A 19850-nucleotide genomic window follows, 5' to 3' on the forward strand; every position below is an offset into this window, starting at 1 on the left:
ATTGGTTTGGACCCCATTGACTTCCATTGTTTCTCAGCAGAAGAAAGCAAGTCAAACAGGTTTTAAACACAAAGGAGAGTAAATGACAGAATTGTAATTTTCACTTTAAAGACAACATGGAATGATACGGGATTTACAATTCATGTTTGATTTGTTGGCTAATTTCTTCACAAACGTTTAACTAAAATTGCCGACAGCTTAGCTTTACCTAGTTCGCATACTAGCTTATGTAACACTTTATTTTAGGGTGACATAGTTAAACGTTAATACATGTACTTTATGCATAATTAATCCTAACCGTAACTCTATAATAAGTACATGTAGTTCATTATTATTACTCAGTACTTATTTGAGTAAGTACAATGTAACTACGTCACTTTAAAATGAAGTGTGACCCTAGCTTATGCTTGAAACTTAGCATTGTGTATTGCAAATGTTATATGTGTATTTGTCATTTGGAAAACAACGTCTGTAAACACTGAGCTGTTGATCTGTTTATCTGACCAATGACAGACAGTCAGAGTGTTCAGAAAGCCTGTTTTTGCATTTGCTATGTATTAAAAGCAGGAAATATTTAAAGCGACTTCATTTTGTCATCAGGACTTGAATGAATTGTGAAAAGTGGGCGCTCAGTGCAAACATGTTGGGCTTAATAAAAGTAAATCATGTCAATTTTTAATTTCATGTTGTCTTTAACACACACTTGTTAAACTTTAACCGCTTTTTTGCAGCATAACACCAAACATTTCCAGTGCATTTCATTAATTATCTTGTTGCCATAAAAAACTTGCCGCAAATAAACGGTAAAAATGCACAAGGGACACCTTGAGCAAATCCATCCCAACAAAGGTGAAAACCATCACAGGCCTTTATAATTGATTCACGGTTTGTGCTTATTTTCTATCCCGTCCAATTAATATTCGCGCATCTGGGCTGGACTGTGTTAATTAAATACACTTTGCACCTGAAGGAACCTCTAAAGAGAGCCACTATTTTCAGTAGCTGGAGCGTGACCTTATTAAGGTGTCACGCTGGCGAGATAATGAGAGCAGTGATTGAGGGATGCTATTACTCAGCGCTGCGGCCATCTCTCCCGCCAGTTAACGCTCTGTCCTTTGCCTCACACCTTCCGGTGCACCATGGGATACGCCGTAAGGGTTGCGCTGGGGTTAAAATCCATCCTTCTTCTGTTAATTTCAAATAAATAACCGGTTTCTCTTGCTGTGTATTTGCGGCCCGTGCTTAGTTGTTTTTATGTAGATCTCGCCGTTCCCTGACGTTTACTTGCGCAAAAAGCCGCCTTGCCTTTGTAGTGTGGATTGCTCTCTGATCGTGGCCCCTCTAAGCCTCCGTGATGCCCATCTGAATGCAAGCCAAGCGTTCCCCTCAACCTTTAAAGGTTTTTACGCTCGGCGAAACCCTCCCTATTTATTTGTTGGGCTCTTGAAACAGAACGATGAATAATTCTTGTTTATATGTAAAATAACAGACGGACATCACGATTTCTCCCTTGACTTGTTCTCTTGTTCGCTGATACTACAAAGCCGGCGTGCTTACACTGTGACCAATTACAGCAGCGCTCCTGTTTTCTGTCCTTCTGGGCTTTTTTCCGGGCTTTTTTCCTTTTTTGTCTTCCGTCAGTGGTAATGAGGCCCGGTTCAGAGCTCGGCTCCCGGCTCGCTGGTGGAGTTCAAGGCGGTGCGCCGTGCAGGCCGGTCCCTGTCACTCTCCGTGAGTTAGATTGATGATAACAGATCGCCGGGGCACTAACTGGACCTCAGAGGACCCGGGAGGAGGCAGGGAGGCGGGACCGACTGGCACTCTGTTTGCGGGACCCCTTCACCTCTCGGCAGCTGCTAGATCCAGTCCAGCCCTAACAGTGTCCACAGGACTTTGAGTCGACGACCAGGACCCTCTAATTTATGGCCTGAGTATCTTGTTACTGTCAGAGCTTTGCTGACCTAAATTCTGCTATTGACAAAAAGATGAAGTGCTATTTGTTTTCTGTGACCTCCGAGCACCACCTTCAGCTCTCCATCACCGCACCACGAGGAATGGTTCTCTTATCTTTGCTTTAATCTGCCTCTCTCTCTCTCTCTCTCTCTCTCTCTCTCGGTGGTTCTCAACTGGTTTTGCTTCAGGTGTCCAACACAGTACAAAACTATTTTTATCATCTTAAAGTAACAAAAATGTCCTTAAAATCAAACAAAAGGAAAACACATTGCAACAAAGTTGAATACATAAAAATAACGTTTTGTTTTTTTACATAAACGTATACTTTTACGCATTTATTCATCTTGGGTATTTCTGCACATACTAATATGGTTTCAACTTTAACAGTCACAGAGATTTTAAAAAAAAATGCTCTAAAGAAATATTGTCAATTTAAGTACATAAAAAGGTCGAGTATTGCCAATATTACCGATTTCCAAGTGAATTTGCTCTAAAATAGTTGGAAAATGCTTTTGACAAGATATGTGATGTTTTCTCTTCTCAAAGCTATTCTATCTGAACTATTCTCAAGTTTATGGTTAATTGCATTTTTATTTGCATTTAACATTGTTGTTTTGCAGCTGTCCATGAACCCATCAGAAAATATTTTTTTTGGTTGCAACCCACCGGTCGAGAACCGCTGCTTTGTGTCTGTTTCTTTGAGGCAAGCTTAAGGAAACCTGTTCGGCCGTATGCAGGATTTATTACAAGCAGACAAGCTCAATAACAAGATGTATTACTGTGGTAGTCTGGGGAAAATCACTCATTTCTAAAACTGGTCTGTTTTCTTTTTTTCTCGCTCTCTCTCTCTCTTCCTCCCTCTTTCCACTAACAGCTTTCTAAAGAACGTGAGCGTCTTCAGGCGATGATGGCACACTTGCACATGAGGCCTTCAGAGCCCAAACCATCACCAAAACCGGTGAGTGCATATTGGTACGCGTACAGTAAACAGGACTCGGATGGTAAATGAGCTCTCTAAACACGGCTGGAGGATGAGAGGAGAATGGGATTTGTAATGCCTGCTTTCTTGGGACCCTATCAGGAAGGAGAGAGCATTAAATCATACACCCGATCTCAACCAAAAACACAGAGCCATTACACTCTGATGGCTTTAGCACGGCAAACAACCTATTGGCGGGTAAAAGCTATTTAGCACCGCGACCGGAGGCACACTTAAAGTAGAGGGAAGATGTTTTGTTTTAGAAAACAAACAGTTTGAAATGATAGATCGAAACTGGGATAAGATGATCTGTAAAGAAATAACCCGTAATCTGTAAACATTCAGAGATATTGCGGTGTATTTGAAGAAAGAAATGGAGCAATATTTGAAAACGGCCCATCTGTCTTGATCCCTGTTCAAGAAAACATCACATTTTCACCCAAATATGTTCTTAACCATTAATCAAAAGCAAAATACAAAAGACACAGAGTGTTGTGCTAGAAATGAAAGTGTTTACAAAAGAGAGTAGGCTGTGATAAATATTATTTATCAGAATTATTTATTAGATATTCAATATTTTGCGAGGGAAAACATTGTTAATGTGTTTCCGCCGCTTAGCAAGTAGCTAATTTCACCAGTATAATTTTTCTCATCACCTCCCACCGTATAAAGCAGATAATCACAAGACAGAATAATTATCCTGTAAATCCATCAGGAATCGACTGCTCACCTCTGTCGATTTATTATTCAGGTTTTTTTTTTCTTCTCCTTTTCATTCTCAGAACTCCAGCAGCACGGTGAAATCGACTCTAATAAAAAACGTTCAGCCTATAATCCACAACCGCATACGAATGAATAATATTAATGAAGTATTACATTACATAAACCGCACATGAAAGGACTGCTAATTGCATTTGATGATGAGCAATTAATGGCGAGTTCTTAAATAATCAGCGAGGGTCTGCGATTTTTTTCGGCACGCTCCTTTTTGTCTTTAAGTGCAAGTGTTGGGCTCACGCGAACGCTTCAGAGTTATCAGTTTCACAGGTACAAAAGAGAACATGTGTATCCTCCCCGCAAAAAAGGGATGTTAGAGATAATATGGCGGTACTTTCACACCCTCGTACGCACAGGGCCATCAGAGAACCATCCCACACATTTGATAAATATTAATAGTGCGAATTTATTAGCACGACAAAATGAGCACCGACAAACGCTCAACAGCTATCAGTAGCCCAACACAGGGTGCGGGTACACTGTTATACGACCCCATTTAAACTCTGAATGGCACTTCATTAAATGTTACCTTTTGGCCATGCCATGGATGGCTGAAAATCAAAGTTACCAAGGCTGCTAGTCCTGAATAATGAGGGGCTCTTTTTTTTCCCAACCCCTTTCCTTCCTCTCAGCCAACCTTGAATATATATTCAGATGAGCAGCAGTAGTAAAGGGCTGATCCCTATGTCTCATTCACTCCTGCTCAGTTAAGCTTTAATAAATTCCATTTTGCAAACACCGGATTGTATGCCTGCAAACATGTTACGCTTGTTGCCGTAACCAGGTGAGGAGAAGGAAGGAAAATCTTGTCTTAACATTTAAAATATACATGCAGCACACTCTCTATCTGTTTCCCTGCTCGCTCGCTCGCTCACTCACTACTGATAGGATTTATTATGAAGTGCTTTTTAGCAGTGTTTGACAGTGTATCAAAACCTTTTTAGATGACTACTGTGTAATTACGGGCTGATGCAGTGGTTTGGCTGCAATGAGAAAGACATTCAGAAGGACAATCCTTAAATCTGGTGCCGTGACCCAGGCCCTGACGAATTATACAATGTATTTTACACATTAAACTGTGTTTTTGCAAGCCGAGTACAAATGGCAATAAATTTTGTATAAAAACTGTATTTGTGTCTCATATTAGAAAGCTAAATTTATTAGTATAATGCACACAATTATTGCTAACTGTAGTGTTGCTTTTTTGTAACGGTGAGAAAAAAAGAGCTTTTGTTTTCAACATCTGTGGTGAATTTTAAAATGTAACCGTATATTCAATGTGGGGAAATCACAGTATTTGTTTATTATTTATTCACTCATTAGTTGATTTAATTTTTTTAAATAATGTGCTCCAATACATTTTTAACAGTAAGACCAGGAACACGTTTTATAAGTAAATAAGGTCCTTTTTAATTTCATATTGAGTAAAAGTATTTACACAGCATGTGATGTTCTGATGTCAAAAACATAACCGTTTACCCTTTTGCTAAGACATCCCTCTGGTAGACATCACGTCTCTGTCATTAATTTCCTTTCAAGGTCTTAGTTCCAGTCGTTAGCCAGAATACAACATTCCCCTAGAGGAGTCATTGATTTTCTCACAGTGGTATAGCGGCGCATGCCACTCTCTGTGTTGGCATTATCTCATTATCATTATAAGTGGAGCTGTAATTGTCTATAGAGCAGCCACGCGGTCGCCTGAGAATAGCCAGCTTGACATTTCATTGTATTTATCAACTCGTGCCACAAGCGATTGTTGATGTTCAACCGGCGATCGTTTTCAATTCCAAAAGCACCGGAATTCCGCCTGCCAATTCGCAATTAAGGCAATTTGGTTTGAATATGTAATGATGTCATTACCATTCAAAGGAATTACCAGTGAGACTAAAGGTCAGGATGGAATTTTCCACTCGGGTGAAGTTGGGACACAAAAAAGTGGAGGAGGAAAATCCGTATAAGTGCGTATCGATTAAAAACCTGCCACTGTGTTTGGTTGGTACGACAGGAAGAAAGCGAGACGGATCACTAGCGAGGTACCAGGCTATGGCAGAAAGCCAGGTGATCTCCTCACTGTGTGTGTGCTTTGCATCCAGGGAGCTCTTATGGGATAGAGATGGGCCGGGATAACTCACAGCCTGATCATTAGATAATCTTTAACAGCGTGCTCTAATTAGAATTCTTATGATACAATTTCATCCTGTAATTAGTGCAGATTGGCTGCTTCCTCCTATGCTTATTAGGGGAAACACAGCTGTAGGAATGAGCCAGCACTCGTTTAAAATGTGCTCTCTCTATCTCTCTCTCTCTCTCTCTCTCTCTCTCTCTCTTCTACAGCTGAATCTCGTTTCCAGCGTCACAATGTCAAAGAACCTCCCATCTGTCTCACCCCCCAACTTACCTCAGACGCCCACCACGCCCACCGCTCCAGTCACGCCCCTTTCCCAGATGCCCCAGGTGCCCAACGTTCTCAGTCCAGCCAACGTGCCCAGCATGGGCGCCATGCGCAGACGCCACACCGACAAATACTCCATGCCCTTGTCCTCGGGTTTGTAGAAGTTTTTTTTTGTGCTTGTTTGTTCCAGTGAGCTTTTTACGCAAATCGGGCTCAAATCAAACCATCAATATTCAATGAATTTTAATTACAGGCAAATATAAAATAATGTAATATTCAAGAAGGCGATGCATGTAAAAACATCTTCTTGTTTGATGTTTATATTTACTGGTCTTGTGCAAGTGTTCGGAGCAGCGGGAAGGCATGAATTATTCAAACACATACAAAATATCGACGTGGGCTCTAATTTCATGAGCGTGTTAATGTTTAAGATTTCTCCAGAGAGAGATTAATTAAAAATGTATTTAGTTGGACATGTAAAATGCTGATTTGAGGTGTCCCCCCACCCCCCAACTCCTTCCGCCTCTGCCGTTTTAATTTGATAAAATCCTGAATGAATTCCTGGCGGAGGCGCGTTTAGCAATTATCCCAGGTGGCGACACTGTGGTTTATTTTTTTATTTATCTGCTGCTTCTTACTGTTTCTTTATTTCTTTTTCTCCGCAGAGATCGCCCCAAACTACGAGTTTTACAAGAACGCTGACGTCAGGCCACCATTTACTTATGCAACCCTCATCAGGCAGGTGAGTGGGAAATAAATTAGCTTTAGCCTGATTAGATTGTAATTAATTGCTGCTTGAATTAAGTCTGGGTGAAAGAGCCTTGGCGCTCTCCAGTCTCTAACGCACCGCTTAACGGCATCTCATTGCAGGCTATCATGGAGTCAGGTGACATGCAGCTAACGCTCAATGAAATCTACAGCTGGTTCACACGCACCTTCGCCTACTTCAGACGCAACGCTGCCACCTGGAAGGTAACGTTTTACGGTGGCCTATGAGGGACGATTAGAAGCGATTGCGCCTCTTTTTAACCTGCCTCCTGAAAAGGGCGAATTCTCTCTTTATCTCGCTCGCACGCTCACTCTGTGACAAGTGAAAGAATAATTCAGCCTCTGATATCATTTTCTAATTTGGTGCAATTAATAGCCTAGTCTTGACGGGGAGGTGTGTGCTCTGACGCGCTAATTACTAACCAGCCACTCAATCATCAGCACCTTTTGTTAGACGTGGCGTATTACTGCTTTCTCAGTGTCTCCTTTTCATTTTTTCTCCTTCCCCACCCTGCATATTATTGGCTAATTACGTTGAAGGATGGCTGTTTGCCTTGTAGACGCACACCACTACATCCCTTTTCTTGTTGTTGTTGATGTCAGCCGAGGCTTTGTACACACTATAACTCATGCGGCCAGACAAAAAGCCAAGGAGAGCAAGACAAATGGAGAGAGAGGTTAAGACCTGCCTGGCTCTAAAGCGCTAATGCCTCTGTCATCCAGGAAACACACTTTATTTCCCAGGACAAAAGGCCTCATTTGTATCTCTGTCCCAACAAATACATTGTCAGACGGGGATAAAAAGAAAAGGAGGATACAATAAAAACCATCCTCTATTTTTAGACAGGGTAGCAGTGCGTGTCGATAAGATACAGTACACTTCCTTTTTTTCTCTCTCTTAACCTCTCAAAGGTTTCTCCGGCTCTCATCAGCATGCGAAGCATTTCCCAGCACTAGATTTAGCAAAGTGAATTAATTTGGATTTGGATTGCTAATGATGCTGGTGTATGATTACAGCTCCACAAGGGTGTGCAATAGCTCCCCGTACAGATGCATGCTGGGCCACGACTCATTTACTGCTGGAGCGCCTGTTCGAAGACGCTTGAATGAGCGTTTTTAGGCTTTATATGGCCTTGTAGCCGCAAATGCATCCCTGTTTCCAGCTCTCTTTGCCTCTGTCCTTATCAACCGAAATATTTTAATCTAGTCCCAACTGGAACAAAGAGGCAAAGCAGGGGCTTTCAGCATATTCGGGTCTCTCCTTCTACAATAGCGGAGCAGGAATTTCCATTTGGATCCTCCCTGCTCTTTTGTGAGGGCCCAGGCAGGGCCGGCTGGTGACGGGCTTGTCATTTGATTAACAGAGAGAATTTTTAAAAAGGAATGAAAGGTGATTTAATATCTGTGCTTGGTCTCATCAGCTCAGCTTGGGGATCGAGCTCTCAGCCCCGCCAGCTTATTAGTTATAACTATATAGCATGCATAATAAAACTGCTCATTTGCTCATTAATATTAAAATTATCATATTCAGAGCCATGGGCATTAAGATCAATCAAATCCTGGGATTTTCAGGTCAGATGCGAGATCTGCTTATGAGGTTTTTTTTATATTCCTCTCTCTCCCTTTTCTTAGAGCAAAAAACACCCACCCCTCAAATAAAACATGAAAAAATGTAATATGAGCAAAGGTTATTATTTGGCTTCTTTGCTGCATGTTTTAATTAGATTCTATTATGGCGACATACAAGACTTGCCATATTTCTTTATTTTATTATTATTTTTACAATGCTTCATGATTATGAAAGAGTGTTTATGGGTCATTTTGAAAAAACTGAATAAATGTATTTTTGTGTTCTTAATTATTGTAAGATAATTTACTTCTGCTTAAAAAAAAAACTAACTGCTGAATAATGTCCCATAATTTAGTTTTATCTGCCATATTTATCCCATATCCCATATTTAGTTTAATCTGCCATATTTATCCCATATCCCATATTTAGTTTAATCTGCCATAAAATGTTACAACAAAAATAGTGTTCTGCTGTAGATGATAATGGGGCATAAAATGATTTTAGGATAGTGAAAATGTGGCTGTGATATTATTGGTTAAGATTTTCTCCACCTATGTGGCCTTGGTTATGACAACAGAAAGCTTTAAAAAATATATATATAAAAATGTTTTATTCTTTAGAATAATATGCATTTGCACTGATAAATTATGCACACTGAGACATCTGTTGGAGTAAATATGCCCAACTTTAATTCCACATTTGTATGTTTAACAGAACGCAGTGCGACACAACCTCAGCCTTCACAAGTGTTTTGTCCGGGTGGAGAACGTGAAGGGTGCCGTGTGGACCGTGGATGAAATGGAATATCAGAAACGCAGATCTCAGAAGATAACAGGGTACGTACACACACACACACACACACACACAGACACACACACAAATACAGTATAAATGTCTTTCAGATGTTGTTACAGTCAGAATAAAAGTTATTGTTCAGCATTTGTGTTGTTGTGTTCAGGAGCCCGACGCTGGTCAAGAACCTGCCATCCAGTCTGGGTTATGGGGCGGCTCTCAATGCCAGCTTACAGGTAACCTGTGTGTGTGTTTGTGTGTGTGTGTGTGTGTGTGTGTGTGTGTGTGTGTGTGTGTGTGTGTGTGTGTGTGTGTGTGTGTGTGTGTGTGTGTGTGTGTGTGTGTGTGTGTGTGTGTGTGTGTGTGTGTGTGTGTGTGTGTGTGTGTGTGTGTGTGTGTGTGTGTGTGTGTGTGTGTGTGTGTGTGTGTGTGTGTGTGTGTGTGTGTGTGTGTGTGTGTGTGTGTGTGTGTGTGTGTGTGAGTGTGTGTGTGTGTGTGTGTGTGTGTGTGTGAGTGAGTGAGTGAGTGAGTGAGTGAGTGAGTGAGGTTGGCACAGGCAGTGAGAGTCTAGAAGGACACCGTGTGGTAGAGGCAGGTACCTTCTCCCCCAGCCTGGCCTCAGATTGATAGCAGCCTGTGCAAATGCGAGGGCATAATCATTAATATTTATCCAAACTGTCATAAATGATTTGGCTTTGCAGTGTCGGCCAGCGAGGTGCTCGTGGCAAAAACTTTAAAATTTAATTACTGTATCTAACTTTAATGTGCAAGAGGCAAAAATGTCAGGAGTCTTTTTTTTTTTTCTTCAACTGTTTTGAGGTAAAGTTTTGGATGGTTTCATTATCATGTGGATGCTTGTGCTTTCTTTATGCGCTGTTCATTTGAGGCCTGTCTTGTAAGGAAAGAGATTGTTTTTGCAACTTCAAAACTCTCCCGCTGTTTTTTTTCCTGGCAGTTCTCTTCTGTTTTTATCATATGGATAGACTGATTCTTCAGCAGTAATTCGGAAGTTACTCAATAAAAAAGAGGAGATAATCTTGAACGAGATGGAGGCCGTACGCTATGACATGCCGTCTGCTGAAAATGCTTGAGTGTAACGATTCCCTCTCTCTCTTTCTCTCATAGGCTGCGTTGGCGGAGACCTCTTTGCCGTTGCTGGGTAATCCAGGCTTGATGAATAGCGCGTCAGGTATGATGGGGGCGAGTCCTCATGGACTGATGAGCGGCAGCCCGACCGGCCTATTGCAGGGCACCACGCATGAAGATCTCAACGGCACACTAGATCACCTGGACACTAACGGACACAGCAGTCCTGGATACTCCCCACAGACCCAACTGTAAGTTCACCCGTGCATTTAGACGCATATCAAGTTATTTAGAAAATGTTCAGTGGGATGTAATGGGCAGGGCTAGATTTTATCCAACAAAATTTGCTTGGATCATGAAAAGTATACTATGATCTTTTTTTGGCTAATATTGCTTGTTTTTTAATCAGCAATTACACCAGCTGAAAAGATGATGTAAACTTATAAAGATGAATTGTGCAAAAAAAAAGGCCAGTGCATTTTTTTAAGTATATGGGGTCAATTATGTTTTGTATTTAAGATCCCAAAATTATTCATTATTATAAAAATAAAATTTATTATTTATAATAAAATATTTAAATATTTTGTTCTTTCAGATCAGGAGTTTTAGCACTGAACTTGCAGTGGTATGTATATTTGCAAGGTTCCTACAGTAAATTACATTTAAATTTCATATGTTAAAAAAAAGAAACACACAAAATCATCTAGACCTGAGGTTAAGTGTACATTTGGTTCTTGGATTACAGCTCTTACCTATAAATAGGTAAGAAGTGAAAGGCTGCCATAATTATAGATTCCCTTGTAATTACCCCACTGTCCACATCGCAGAGGTTTAGATGTTATATTTTATGCAGGACCGTTCCTATTAATATTTAGAAGCTAACTATATCATTAATTACTTTAAAATCTTTGCCTTTCCATCTTTTTTAATGGCTCAGAGAGAGAGAGAGAGAGAGAGAGAGAGTACAGGCTGATGAAAGATTAATGCGGTGCCGGTCGGAGGAATGGTGATATAGAACATGTGCTCGCCCTAATCAGTGATGTCACTCATGCTGGATGGCTGTGTTTACCGAGGCAAAGATAGTAGCACAAGGGCAGCGGGAAGTGTGTCAGACTCGCGTACACACACATTTGAGTTTCATGCGTTTTCAGTTGCTAATGCTAACCCAAAGACACTATTAGCTAAAAAACACACCGCACGCTCCAGAAATGTGTGTTAATGGGAGTGTGTTTGATTCAGAAGTGGGACAGTAGTGTGAAGTGGGCCAAATCTGAGATCCAGACAGAATCCCTGTGTATTCACTCCCTCAGGTTATTTAACTTTTAATAATGGACAGTTAAGTCTGATGTTTTTAGACCCCTCTCTCTCTCTCTCTCTCTCTCTCTCTTTTGCTCCTTCTGCCTCGCCGTCTTCCATATTTTCTCTCTTTCTGGTTGAAGCGTTAAGATATAAATGCTCAATAAAGGTGAAATCTCTCTTACATGACCTGTACATGCCCAAAATGGAAGAAGTATGTTTTGCGAGTGGCTTTTTCAGGGCTGCATTTAATAATGAAGAGGCTATAGAGGACAACACATTCACATTTTGTCTCTTGAGAAACAGAACAATTAGACTAACTTTTCTCTGAACACGTTGCATTAATGGCATCAGACCAGAAAACCACGCGTGCACACATATTTGATTTTTGCCATATCTCTGTAGAGGAGAACAATTTAAGCTTGCTTCTATAAAAGCAAAATACAATATGATAATCTAACAGTCTCTTCAATGTAAAATAAAAATGTATTTATTAATGCACATTTTATCCAGTGAATTTTCGATGGATAAAATCAGGTCCTGCATTTTTGCTCATTGTTTATCCAGTTTCACTCACTTCATGGAAGTAAAATGGGTTGCAAACTGCTCATTTACCCTCGTTTTTAAGGGATGATGTGCAGTCATTTAAAAAAAGCATGCCTTGTGCCAAAAACTTTTTTTGCCGTAATAATTCAGAATAAAAATAAATATACATATTTAATCACTATTTGCTGTGACTGACCAATCAAAATCAAGCATTCCAGAGAACCATGTAATAAAACGTGCACGTTCACACAAACACACTTGAAAATAGTGGTGTTTGCCGTAATAGTCATCTCTGATCATTTTGGTTTAGGGAAGTGTCTTACTTGAGTGCTGTGCCAGACTCCGGCTCCAGATTTTCTCATGCCAGCCTCTCATTAAACACTAAATGTCTCATCCTGACATCTTAATACAGTGGAGAAGGGACGGCGAGGACTAATCATTTCTCTCTTCCTCTCTCCTTCCTCCTCCAACCTCACTGGCATGCTGCTGATTTATAATTAATGCAAATGAAAGCTGTAAGTCATGCTTCTTCACATTAGGAGTAAAGGCCTGTGTCGAGCTTAATGGCCAGTGGAACGTCGGACCGACCGGGATCATTTGTCTCGCCGTAATATCTTTAAGTATATCTGTTTGTTATTGTACGATAAATTTGGACAGCGGAACATTAGGTGAGCGCTGATGATCAACGGTGTTTTTTGTAGCCCCATCAAACATTATGACAAAGTTGATGTTTACTAACGTTATAGCTTCATTATTACGGCTGTAAGAGCAGTAAAAAAAAAAAAAAATTTAAATGGCAAATTACAACATTAAAAAATGTCATTGCAGGTGAAGATAACTGAGAGAATGTCATGATGGGATATTTTCTTGCCTAAATCAACACTTTTTGAAGACCATTTGTGTAAATATAAGTTTGTATCAGTTTGTTATTGAACAATAAACGCGGCGGACAAAACATTACCCTATTTTTTGGGGTCCCAAATAGACGTTTCTTAACATTGTAGCATCATTATTATGACTATGATGACAGAGAAATGACGGGAAAAAAGTTTCACACAGTAAAACTGACAAAATAGATGTTAACATTATAGATTCATTGGTATGGCTGTAATGCCTGTTAAATGATGAAAACTAATGAAATTGATGACAAATTAAAATAACAAAATTGCAGATGAATATACCAATGAGAGCAAGACATGATGGGATATTCCCACCCAAAATGCCATAGTTTGAAGACTAAAGCTTTGCCATTTGTTGCTGCATTATTTTCTCAAGTGTATATCAGTTTGTTATTGTACGATAAATGCAGCGGAGATTACACACAATTGCATTAAAAAAATACGGGAAAGAACTTCAGTAATAAGCAGTGACTGTAACAAAACAGTGCTATAAAAGACATTGACGACTATGACTAGATGTTTACAAACAATAATGGGAATTACGATAATGAATTCCATAAAATTATTAAAATCATATAAAACTGTTAAATTAGTCAAACGAAAAAGAACTATATTAAAGGCCGATGGTTCTGTATCTACCCAAGATTACACTGTGTGACAACCAGACCCTATTGTGCTTGAATTAATTGCTTTAATAAAGGAGGGAGAAGTTTTTAATTCGCAGGTATTTCTTGAGGGTGTGAAATACATCACTGTGGTGGTCCGACAGAGTCGCCCCATTTCTCTCCAGCTCACGTAGCCGAGTACAGGAGACAGAAACATCCTGCCGCTTCCACATCTGAATATTAATCTATTTTGCTATAAATATTAAAGTAATCTGTACCTTTTAAAATTCTTTTCATATTCAAAGTTCCCCGTGCCATTGATGAGCGCGACCCAGGAGAGAGCAGCCAGACACGGCCTAATACAGAGACTAGTTGATAAGGATTCTCTCTCTCTCTCTCTCTCTCCAGTCCAGCGGGATTTCCTGATGCATCCGACGTGTCAGAAATAATTAGGTTTTGTCAGATTTATCATGGTAGCACAAACCTCTCTCCCTGCCAAGTGCCCACGATCATGTTAAGCCTTGTTTGTGTATGACAGAGTTATTATTCTTGTTAGTAACCTAACTTCCGCCCTCTCTTCGGCATCTCGCCGCTCCTCGCCAAACCGCTTGGTTTTTTTTTTTTTTTCCTTTCCACCCTACATTTATTGACAGTCGGTAAAGATATTCATCCATTTGGAGTTAAAAACATGGATCATGGTGTCCGAGGCAACTGGCAGTCTGAAGTTGATTAATGGTGGAGTCTAGCTGCAGGTTGTCTCCTCACTCGAGAAGTGCCACCACGGCCCCTGCATATTAACGAAGGCCTGCACTTTCTATTAACAAGATAAAAAAAAAGAAAAGCTCCACTCTATCCCACCAACCCAACAAACCCCCCCTTGCTCCAGGGGCGAGAGGATGAGAAATTCTCCATTATTTATAATGGGGCTGCAGCTACCTCTTTTTCCCCTTTTAAATAGCAGGTGCCATCAGTAAACTTTTCAGCGGCGAGCATATTTTACTGTCAACACTTTCGCGTTTCCACACATGCTTCATTAATCGGGGTTTAATTGCTGTTAACGCTTTTTTTGCAACTTTGAAAACAGACATCTTGAGTTAAGTTTGTCTCCAATGCCATGTTGAATGCGTGCCTACTTTTTTGTGTTGATGATGAGTTTGAACTTTTAATTCATTACAGTTTTGTAATTAGATCTTAGAGTTGCATTTCAGGGAGTACTTTGACAGCTTCCTGGAATACTTCAGTGTGATTGGTCAGTCACTGCATTTTGAAGGACCAATTTTCTATGTAGCTGCGCAAGTTGTCTCTTTCCTTCTCGTATAACAAAGTCATTCAAACTCTAATCATATGTAATGTACATTTCTTTATCTATTTAGTAAGTAAATAGTAGTATTATGTGCAGTTAGATGATCATTTTCGCAAAATAAATCTCTTAAATGGTCATATAAGATCATGATTATTATATGGACTATTGTTTAAAAATTTGGGATCTGTAAGAATGTTTTTCACCTAAAAACATTTATTCAGAATGTTACAATATATATATATATATATATATATATATATATATATATATATATATATATACATACATACATACATATATATTTTTCAAATAAATGCTTTTCTTTTGATCTGACGATTCATCAAAAACATTTTAAAAAACTGAAAAGTTTTTTCAGCACTAAATCAGCATATTTTATAATGATTTGTGAATAATCATGTTACACTGAAGACTGAAGTATTGACTGCTGAAAAACATTCAGCTTTGCATCACAGGAATAAATTACTTGTTAAAATATAAAAATAGAAACATTTTAAATTGTAATAATATTTTACAGTATTACTGTTTTTACTGTAGTTTTGTTAAAATAACTGCAGCCTTGGTTAGCGTAAGAGACTCCTTAAAAAAAAATCTTTTGAATGAATATTTGACAAGAACTTCCTCTAAATTTTGATCATCTGTCTTTTACGCAGGCATCCAATTCACGTCAAGGAGGAGCCACTAAACATGGACGACGAGGACTGTCCGATGTCATTGGTGACCACAGCCAATCACAGTCCTGAGCTGGATGATGACCGGGAGCTTGAGGAGGGCAACCTATCGGAGGACCTGGAATGACTATTTTGCCCCACCCCTCTGCAGTGGTTCTGCCCCTTTCAGGCCCCGCCCCTCAACTAATACACAACCACCGCAAAAGCAAAAAGACTGGACGCAGCAGGCGGGAGTATTTATTTAGCATGCATCTGGAGACTGGACCGAAGAAAATCTATACCGCAGATCTTTAGGGACCACAGATGGACAGACATGAGACGTCTGCTTTTTAAAAACAAACCTAAAAGGAAGAATAAAAGGACAAGACTTCATTCAAATCAGCTTGGCCACCTCACACAACGAACACGAGGCTCATGGACCGAAAAAGATAAAAGCGAAACTGGAGCAAGTCCGTTCTGTAGAAAGCCAACGGCCACATATACTGCCAAAAAAAATAAGTTTTAAGTTTGTGAATATCCAAGCCACAGTAGTCGTCGGTGTTAGATGCAATTGCTGGTTCAATTCAAGTTGTTGCTCTGTTATTTTTTGCACATGAGTAGTATCAAAAATTAGTGTCACTGCCTGTATGTCGACAAAATGTAAAAAAAGAAAAGAAAAAAAAAGAAAGAAAAAAAGCAGTTTTTTTGTTGTTGTTATTTTTTTTTTCATTGTTGTCATTTTGTTCCTCCTGCGACTAAGCTTATGTTTATTTCAAGTCATTTTTGCGGCACCACCAACTGTAAATGGCATTTCCTAAAGTCACGTCAATAACACAACCGTGGTCTCAAGACTGTTGCAGCTGTCCAAAAACAAGTACACAAAAAAGTAGGTCTCGAGTCTCACTAGCTCTGTTTCTGCTGAAAACGTGAAATGTGATTCAGGTGCAACTCGAGAGGAAAAACACGCAAGAAAAAGATGCGTTTCTGCATATTCTTCTAGTCTCTTTACCTCCTTGTTCTAAAGCTTTGTCTACCTGCAAAGAGTCACAGGCAACAGCTAGAAACCAAAGCCAACACTATCAACGGCCAATAGCTTAGACAGAAGCCGCCAGACTCTTTGGTCAGTCTTCTGTGACTTTAACTAGTACAAAGAGAAGTTTTTTTGTTTTTTTTCCACTAACTACCTTCGAATAACCTCTGGGATTGTCTCCTTTAGCCCTGTACAAAGATAAAGATGTAATTTGATCGACAGACGGAGCTCTCGCCCTGGCCTCGTGATGTCGCTCGAACCTGTTTGCCAATGAAACGGGAAGACCGTTCAACTACCGTCATGAGGTCCAGAGAGCAGCTATAAATGGATTATGACCAAAATAACTATGTGGAAGTGCAGAAAAAAAGGTTGTTTTTTTATTTACTTTTGTATTCCTTTATTATTATTATTATTATTTGTGTAAGCCATCTTGTCATCGTTTTTACTAGTGAAATGTACTGTTCATTGTGACTGTCCAGCGTGTCATGTCTTATATCCGTCAATTTCTTCAGAGCCGAAACCGAAAATATAATAACCAAACTTTAAGATATCTAGTGAAGCCAAAAAAGTCATGATTTCAAGTCAATATGAAATGATGTGGCTTGGTTATATTGTAAAAGCAAATAACAGAGCCATGACAGGAAGAGGACGTTTGCTTTGCTCCATTGATTCAGACTCATTGTATAATTCATGGCTATACAGACACACCTAGTGTTGGATCATGGGAAGGTTTGTGGTTAGACCATGTGTGGTGTGGAAGTAGCAACCAGTTATTTGAGGTGAAACGAGAAGTGATCGCTCGCTTTTAATCGAACGTTGCTGATGTCATCGAGGAAAAGCGGTTGTTGCTTTAAAGTTAAAAGTTTCTTTTTCAGTCAAACCAAAGTTATACAGATTTCTGCCTCTTCTTATACAGCAGATGGAGATGAAAATAACGCAAAGCCTGTTTCCTTTTCTTCTTTCACTTTCTTTGATTGTTCTCTAATGCAGAAAACCCATTTGAAACGGATAACTGCTTTGTGTTGTAACCGATAATGTCAAAGTTTGTATCTGTCTGTGTGAAACATACTGTGCAGTTGTTCCCGTTTCGTGCCAAACCGAGGGGTTGGCTGCTAGTTTAGCGCGCACACACACACACACACAAACACACAAACACAAACACACACTAATAATAAGACAGCAGATCTGGATCCAGGAACAAAGCATATCCCTTATCCTTTGCTGGAGTCAGCAAATTGACTTGAAGATGACATTCATAATTTTATGGCACCAAATAAAAGGACGCAGCGTCTTTGAATAAGAAGATACAAAAAGGGTTCTCCCACTTATCCAAAAAAGGCTTCTACCTCTTCACAACATGAAAAAATGGCAGATTGCACGAGTCGTTAGAACGCCACCGACACATTTTTCCGCCTAATTCACGCAGGACTTCGCCAAAAGCGCCAGTTTACATTCCCAAAGGCAGATGTGGAAGGTTTGCATTGAACTAGTTTGTCCTCAGACATTTGTAGAATGAATATGTAAAAATACCTGTAAGGGGATATTGTGTTATTAAAAAATGCATGTCTAAATTCATTTGGTGGACTGGAAATAAGAATTAATTAACACATATAATAAAGCGTCAGGATGATGATGTTGATGGACTAAGTGCATAAAGTGTGCATACCTCAGCTATTCTGTTTCCGGGGGGATATGATGATGATGATGATGATGAAGATGATGATGATGACGGACAAAAGAAACTCTCAGCCACAGAATGCATATTTCCTGTAGAGTTTGCATGGGTTTTGTAAAAACATTTAAAAAAAATGTCTAAAATAGTTGCTTGCACATAATACCAGAAGAACCTCCAGATCGGCAATCTCCTCCAATAGATTTTAGGATTGTCTGGGTTTTTTTTCTGGGATGATTTTGTCTGTATTTTGATAATTGTGCATATTATGTAAAAAGATACAAAAAAAAAATGTTGGTGGACCCATGAATTTGCCAGACATTTTTTTCTAAGCTAAAAAGCTAAGTGTTTTTTTTTTTCTTTCCTGAATTTCATGAATTTTTACTGTTCTCTCATTGCTTGCTAAGAATAGCAAACCTGCTTTTCCTGCATCTGCGTTGCGTAGCTGTAAGGCTTTTCCTAATGTCTGTATTTATTGCTTGTACCTCTGTGCATTCGTTCTGAAGCATTACGTCTGGCAGTTGAGTCATGTATCCTTTCTAATAACTATCATTCTCCGGGAATATGATCCCCTATGTATACAGTAAATTGGGACTGTAGCAAAAAAAAAAAAAAAAAAAAACATGTTTATGTAATTGGTGAATACCTTTTGGTTGTTTTTGCCTTTCAGTTTGGTTTCGTTTCCTTCGAATCGAGACTTCTTTTTGATACTTTTCATTACCGTGTACTGTGTCCATATGTTACGGATTTCTGCAAGAGTAGAGGTCACGATTGAGAACTGTAACGGCCGTTATTATTTTCTGTATTCATGGCTTTTCACTGCTGAATAAAATAAAGGACCAAAACTAGGATTTGAAAAGCAACTGTCTACCTCCAACATCAGGGAGTTCTTACTTTTTTCTTCTTTTTTGTACACATATATCTTTTATTCTACAAAGACGCAGCCTGTGGAAATTGGGCTGCATTATGCTTTTATGCAACGTGGAGGAATTTGTCGCAGGAACTCAAAAACATCTCTGAAAAGAGAGGCGGGGAAAAAGAAAAACAATAAAACTTTAATAGCGGACTTACACGGCTTTGTTCCGGCTCCCGGCACCTCGAGTGTTGTTTAGATAAGGTGCTCGTAATGGACTCGGCCCGTGTTCTCCGTCCCCGGCTTTGATCTGAGGAGAGAGAGCCTGGCCCGGCACAGCTTACTTGAAAAGGCTATTTGGGACGCAGTTGGGCCTCTGTGGGGGAAACGGCACATCTTCCATGCATTTTTGTTGCTTTCTTTCGATCTGAGGCCCCTAGTTGAGTTGCAGCGTGTGTTATATGTTTACATGAACACTGAAAGCGCGATGTAGAGGATCGGTTTATTTGCAAGAAATAATGCATAGAGCCGGGCCTTCTGCGTAGCCTGCATGTAGTCGATTCGCTGAGATTCTTTGTTATTAACTTTTCTGCACTCTATAAGCAAACAAAAGTGTATTGTTTTAAAACAGATAGTCACGCCCCAAACTCACGCTATTTGT

General features: G+C 39.7%; 1 protein-coding gene and 1 long non-coding RNA gene across 7 annotated transcripts in view; one reads left to right on the top strand and one right to left on the bottom strand.

Moving 5' to 3' along the window:
* foxp2 (forkhead box P2) overlaps window positions 1-18239 on the top strand; it is a 107826-nt gene extending 89587 nt beyond the window's left edge. For 3 of the 5 annotated variants that reach the window (XM_077235025.1, XM_077235023.1, XM_077235026.1), the window contains 8 exons: window positions 2828-2911; window positions 6044-6254; window positions 6767-6843; window positions 6972-7073; window positions 9154-9275; window positions 9398-9467; window positions 10357-10568; window positions 15638-18239. In XM_077235025.1, coding sequence (XP_077091140.1) covers window positions 2828-2911; window positions 6044-6254; window positions 6767-6843; window positions 6972-7073; window positions 9154-9275; window positions 9398-9467; window positions 10357-10568; window positions 15638-15782 — 1023 coding nt within the window. In that variant the 3' untranslated portion in view covers window positions 15783-18239. Of the gene's footprint in view, window positions 1-2827; window positions 2912-6043; window positions 6255-6766; window positions 6844-6971; window positions 7074-9153; window positions 9276-9397; window positions 9468-10356; window positions 10569-10912; window positions 10943-15637 lie in introns of all 5 variants that reach the window. The other 2 variants (XM_077235024.1, XM_077235022.1) reach the window with 1 other exon arrangement.
* On the bottom strand, window positions 9583-19492 carry LOC143742260 (uncharacterized). 2 transcript variants are annotated; one of them, XR_013205409.1, is made up of 4 exons: window positions 19408-19492; window positions 18983-19086; window positions 18331-18431; window positions 9583-9865 (listed from the first exon to the last, which is right to left on the bottom strand). It is a non-coding gene; the product is annotated as an uncharacterized LOC143742260 (long non-coding RNA). The 2 variants fall into 2 exon arrangements; XR_013205408.1 differs by lacking the exon at window positions 9583-9865 and adding an exon at window positions 10429-10566.
* Window positions 19493-19850: the final 358 nt, after the last annotated feature.

Source organism: Siphateles boraxobius, unplaced genomic scaffold (genome assembly GCF_051911475.1).
Source record: "Siphateles boraxobius isolate OS27281-9 unplaced genomic scaffold, OSU_SipBor_1 19, whole genome shotgun sequence".
Lineage (NCBI taxonomy): Eukaryota > Metazoa > Chordata > Actinopteri > Cypriniformes > Leuciscidae > Siphateles > Siphateles boraxobius.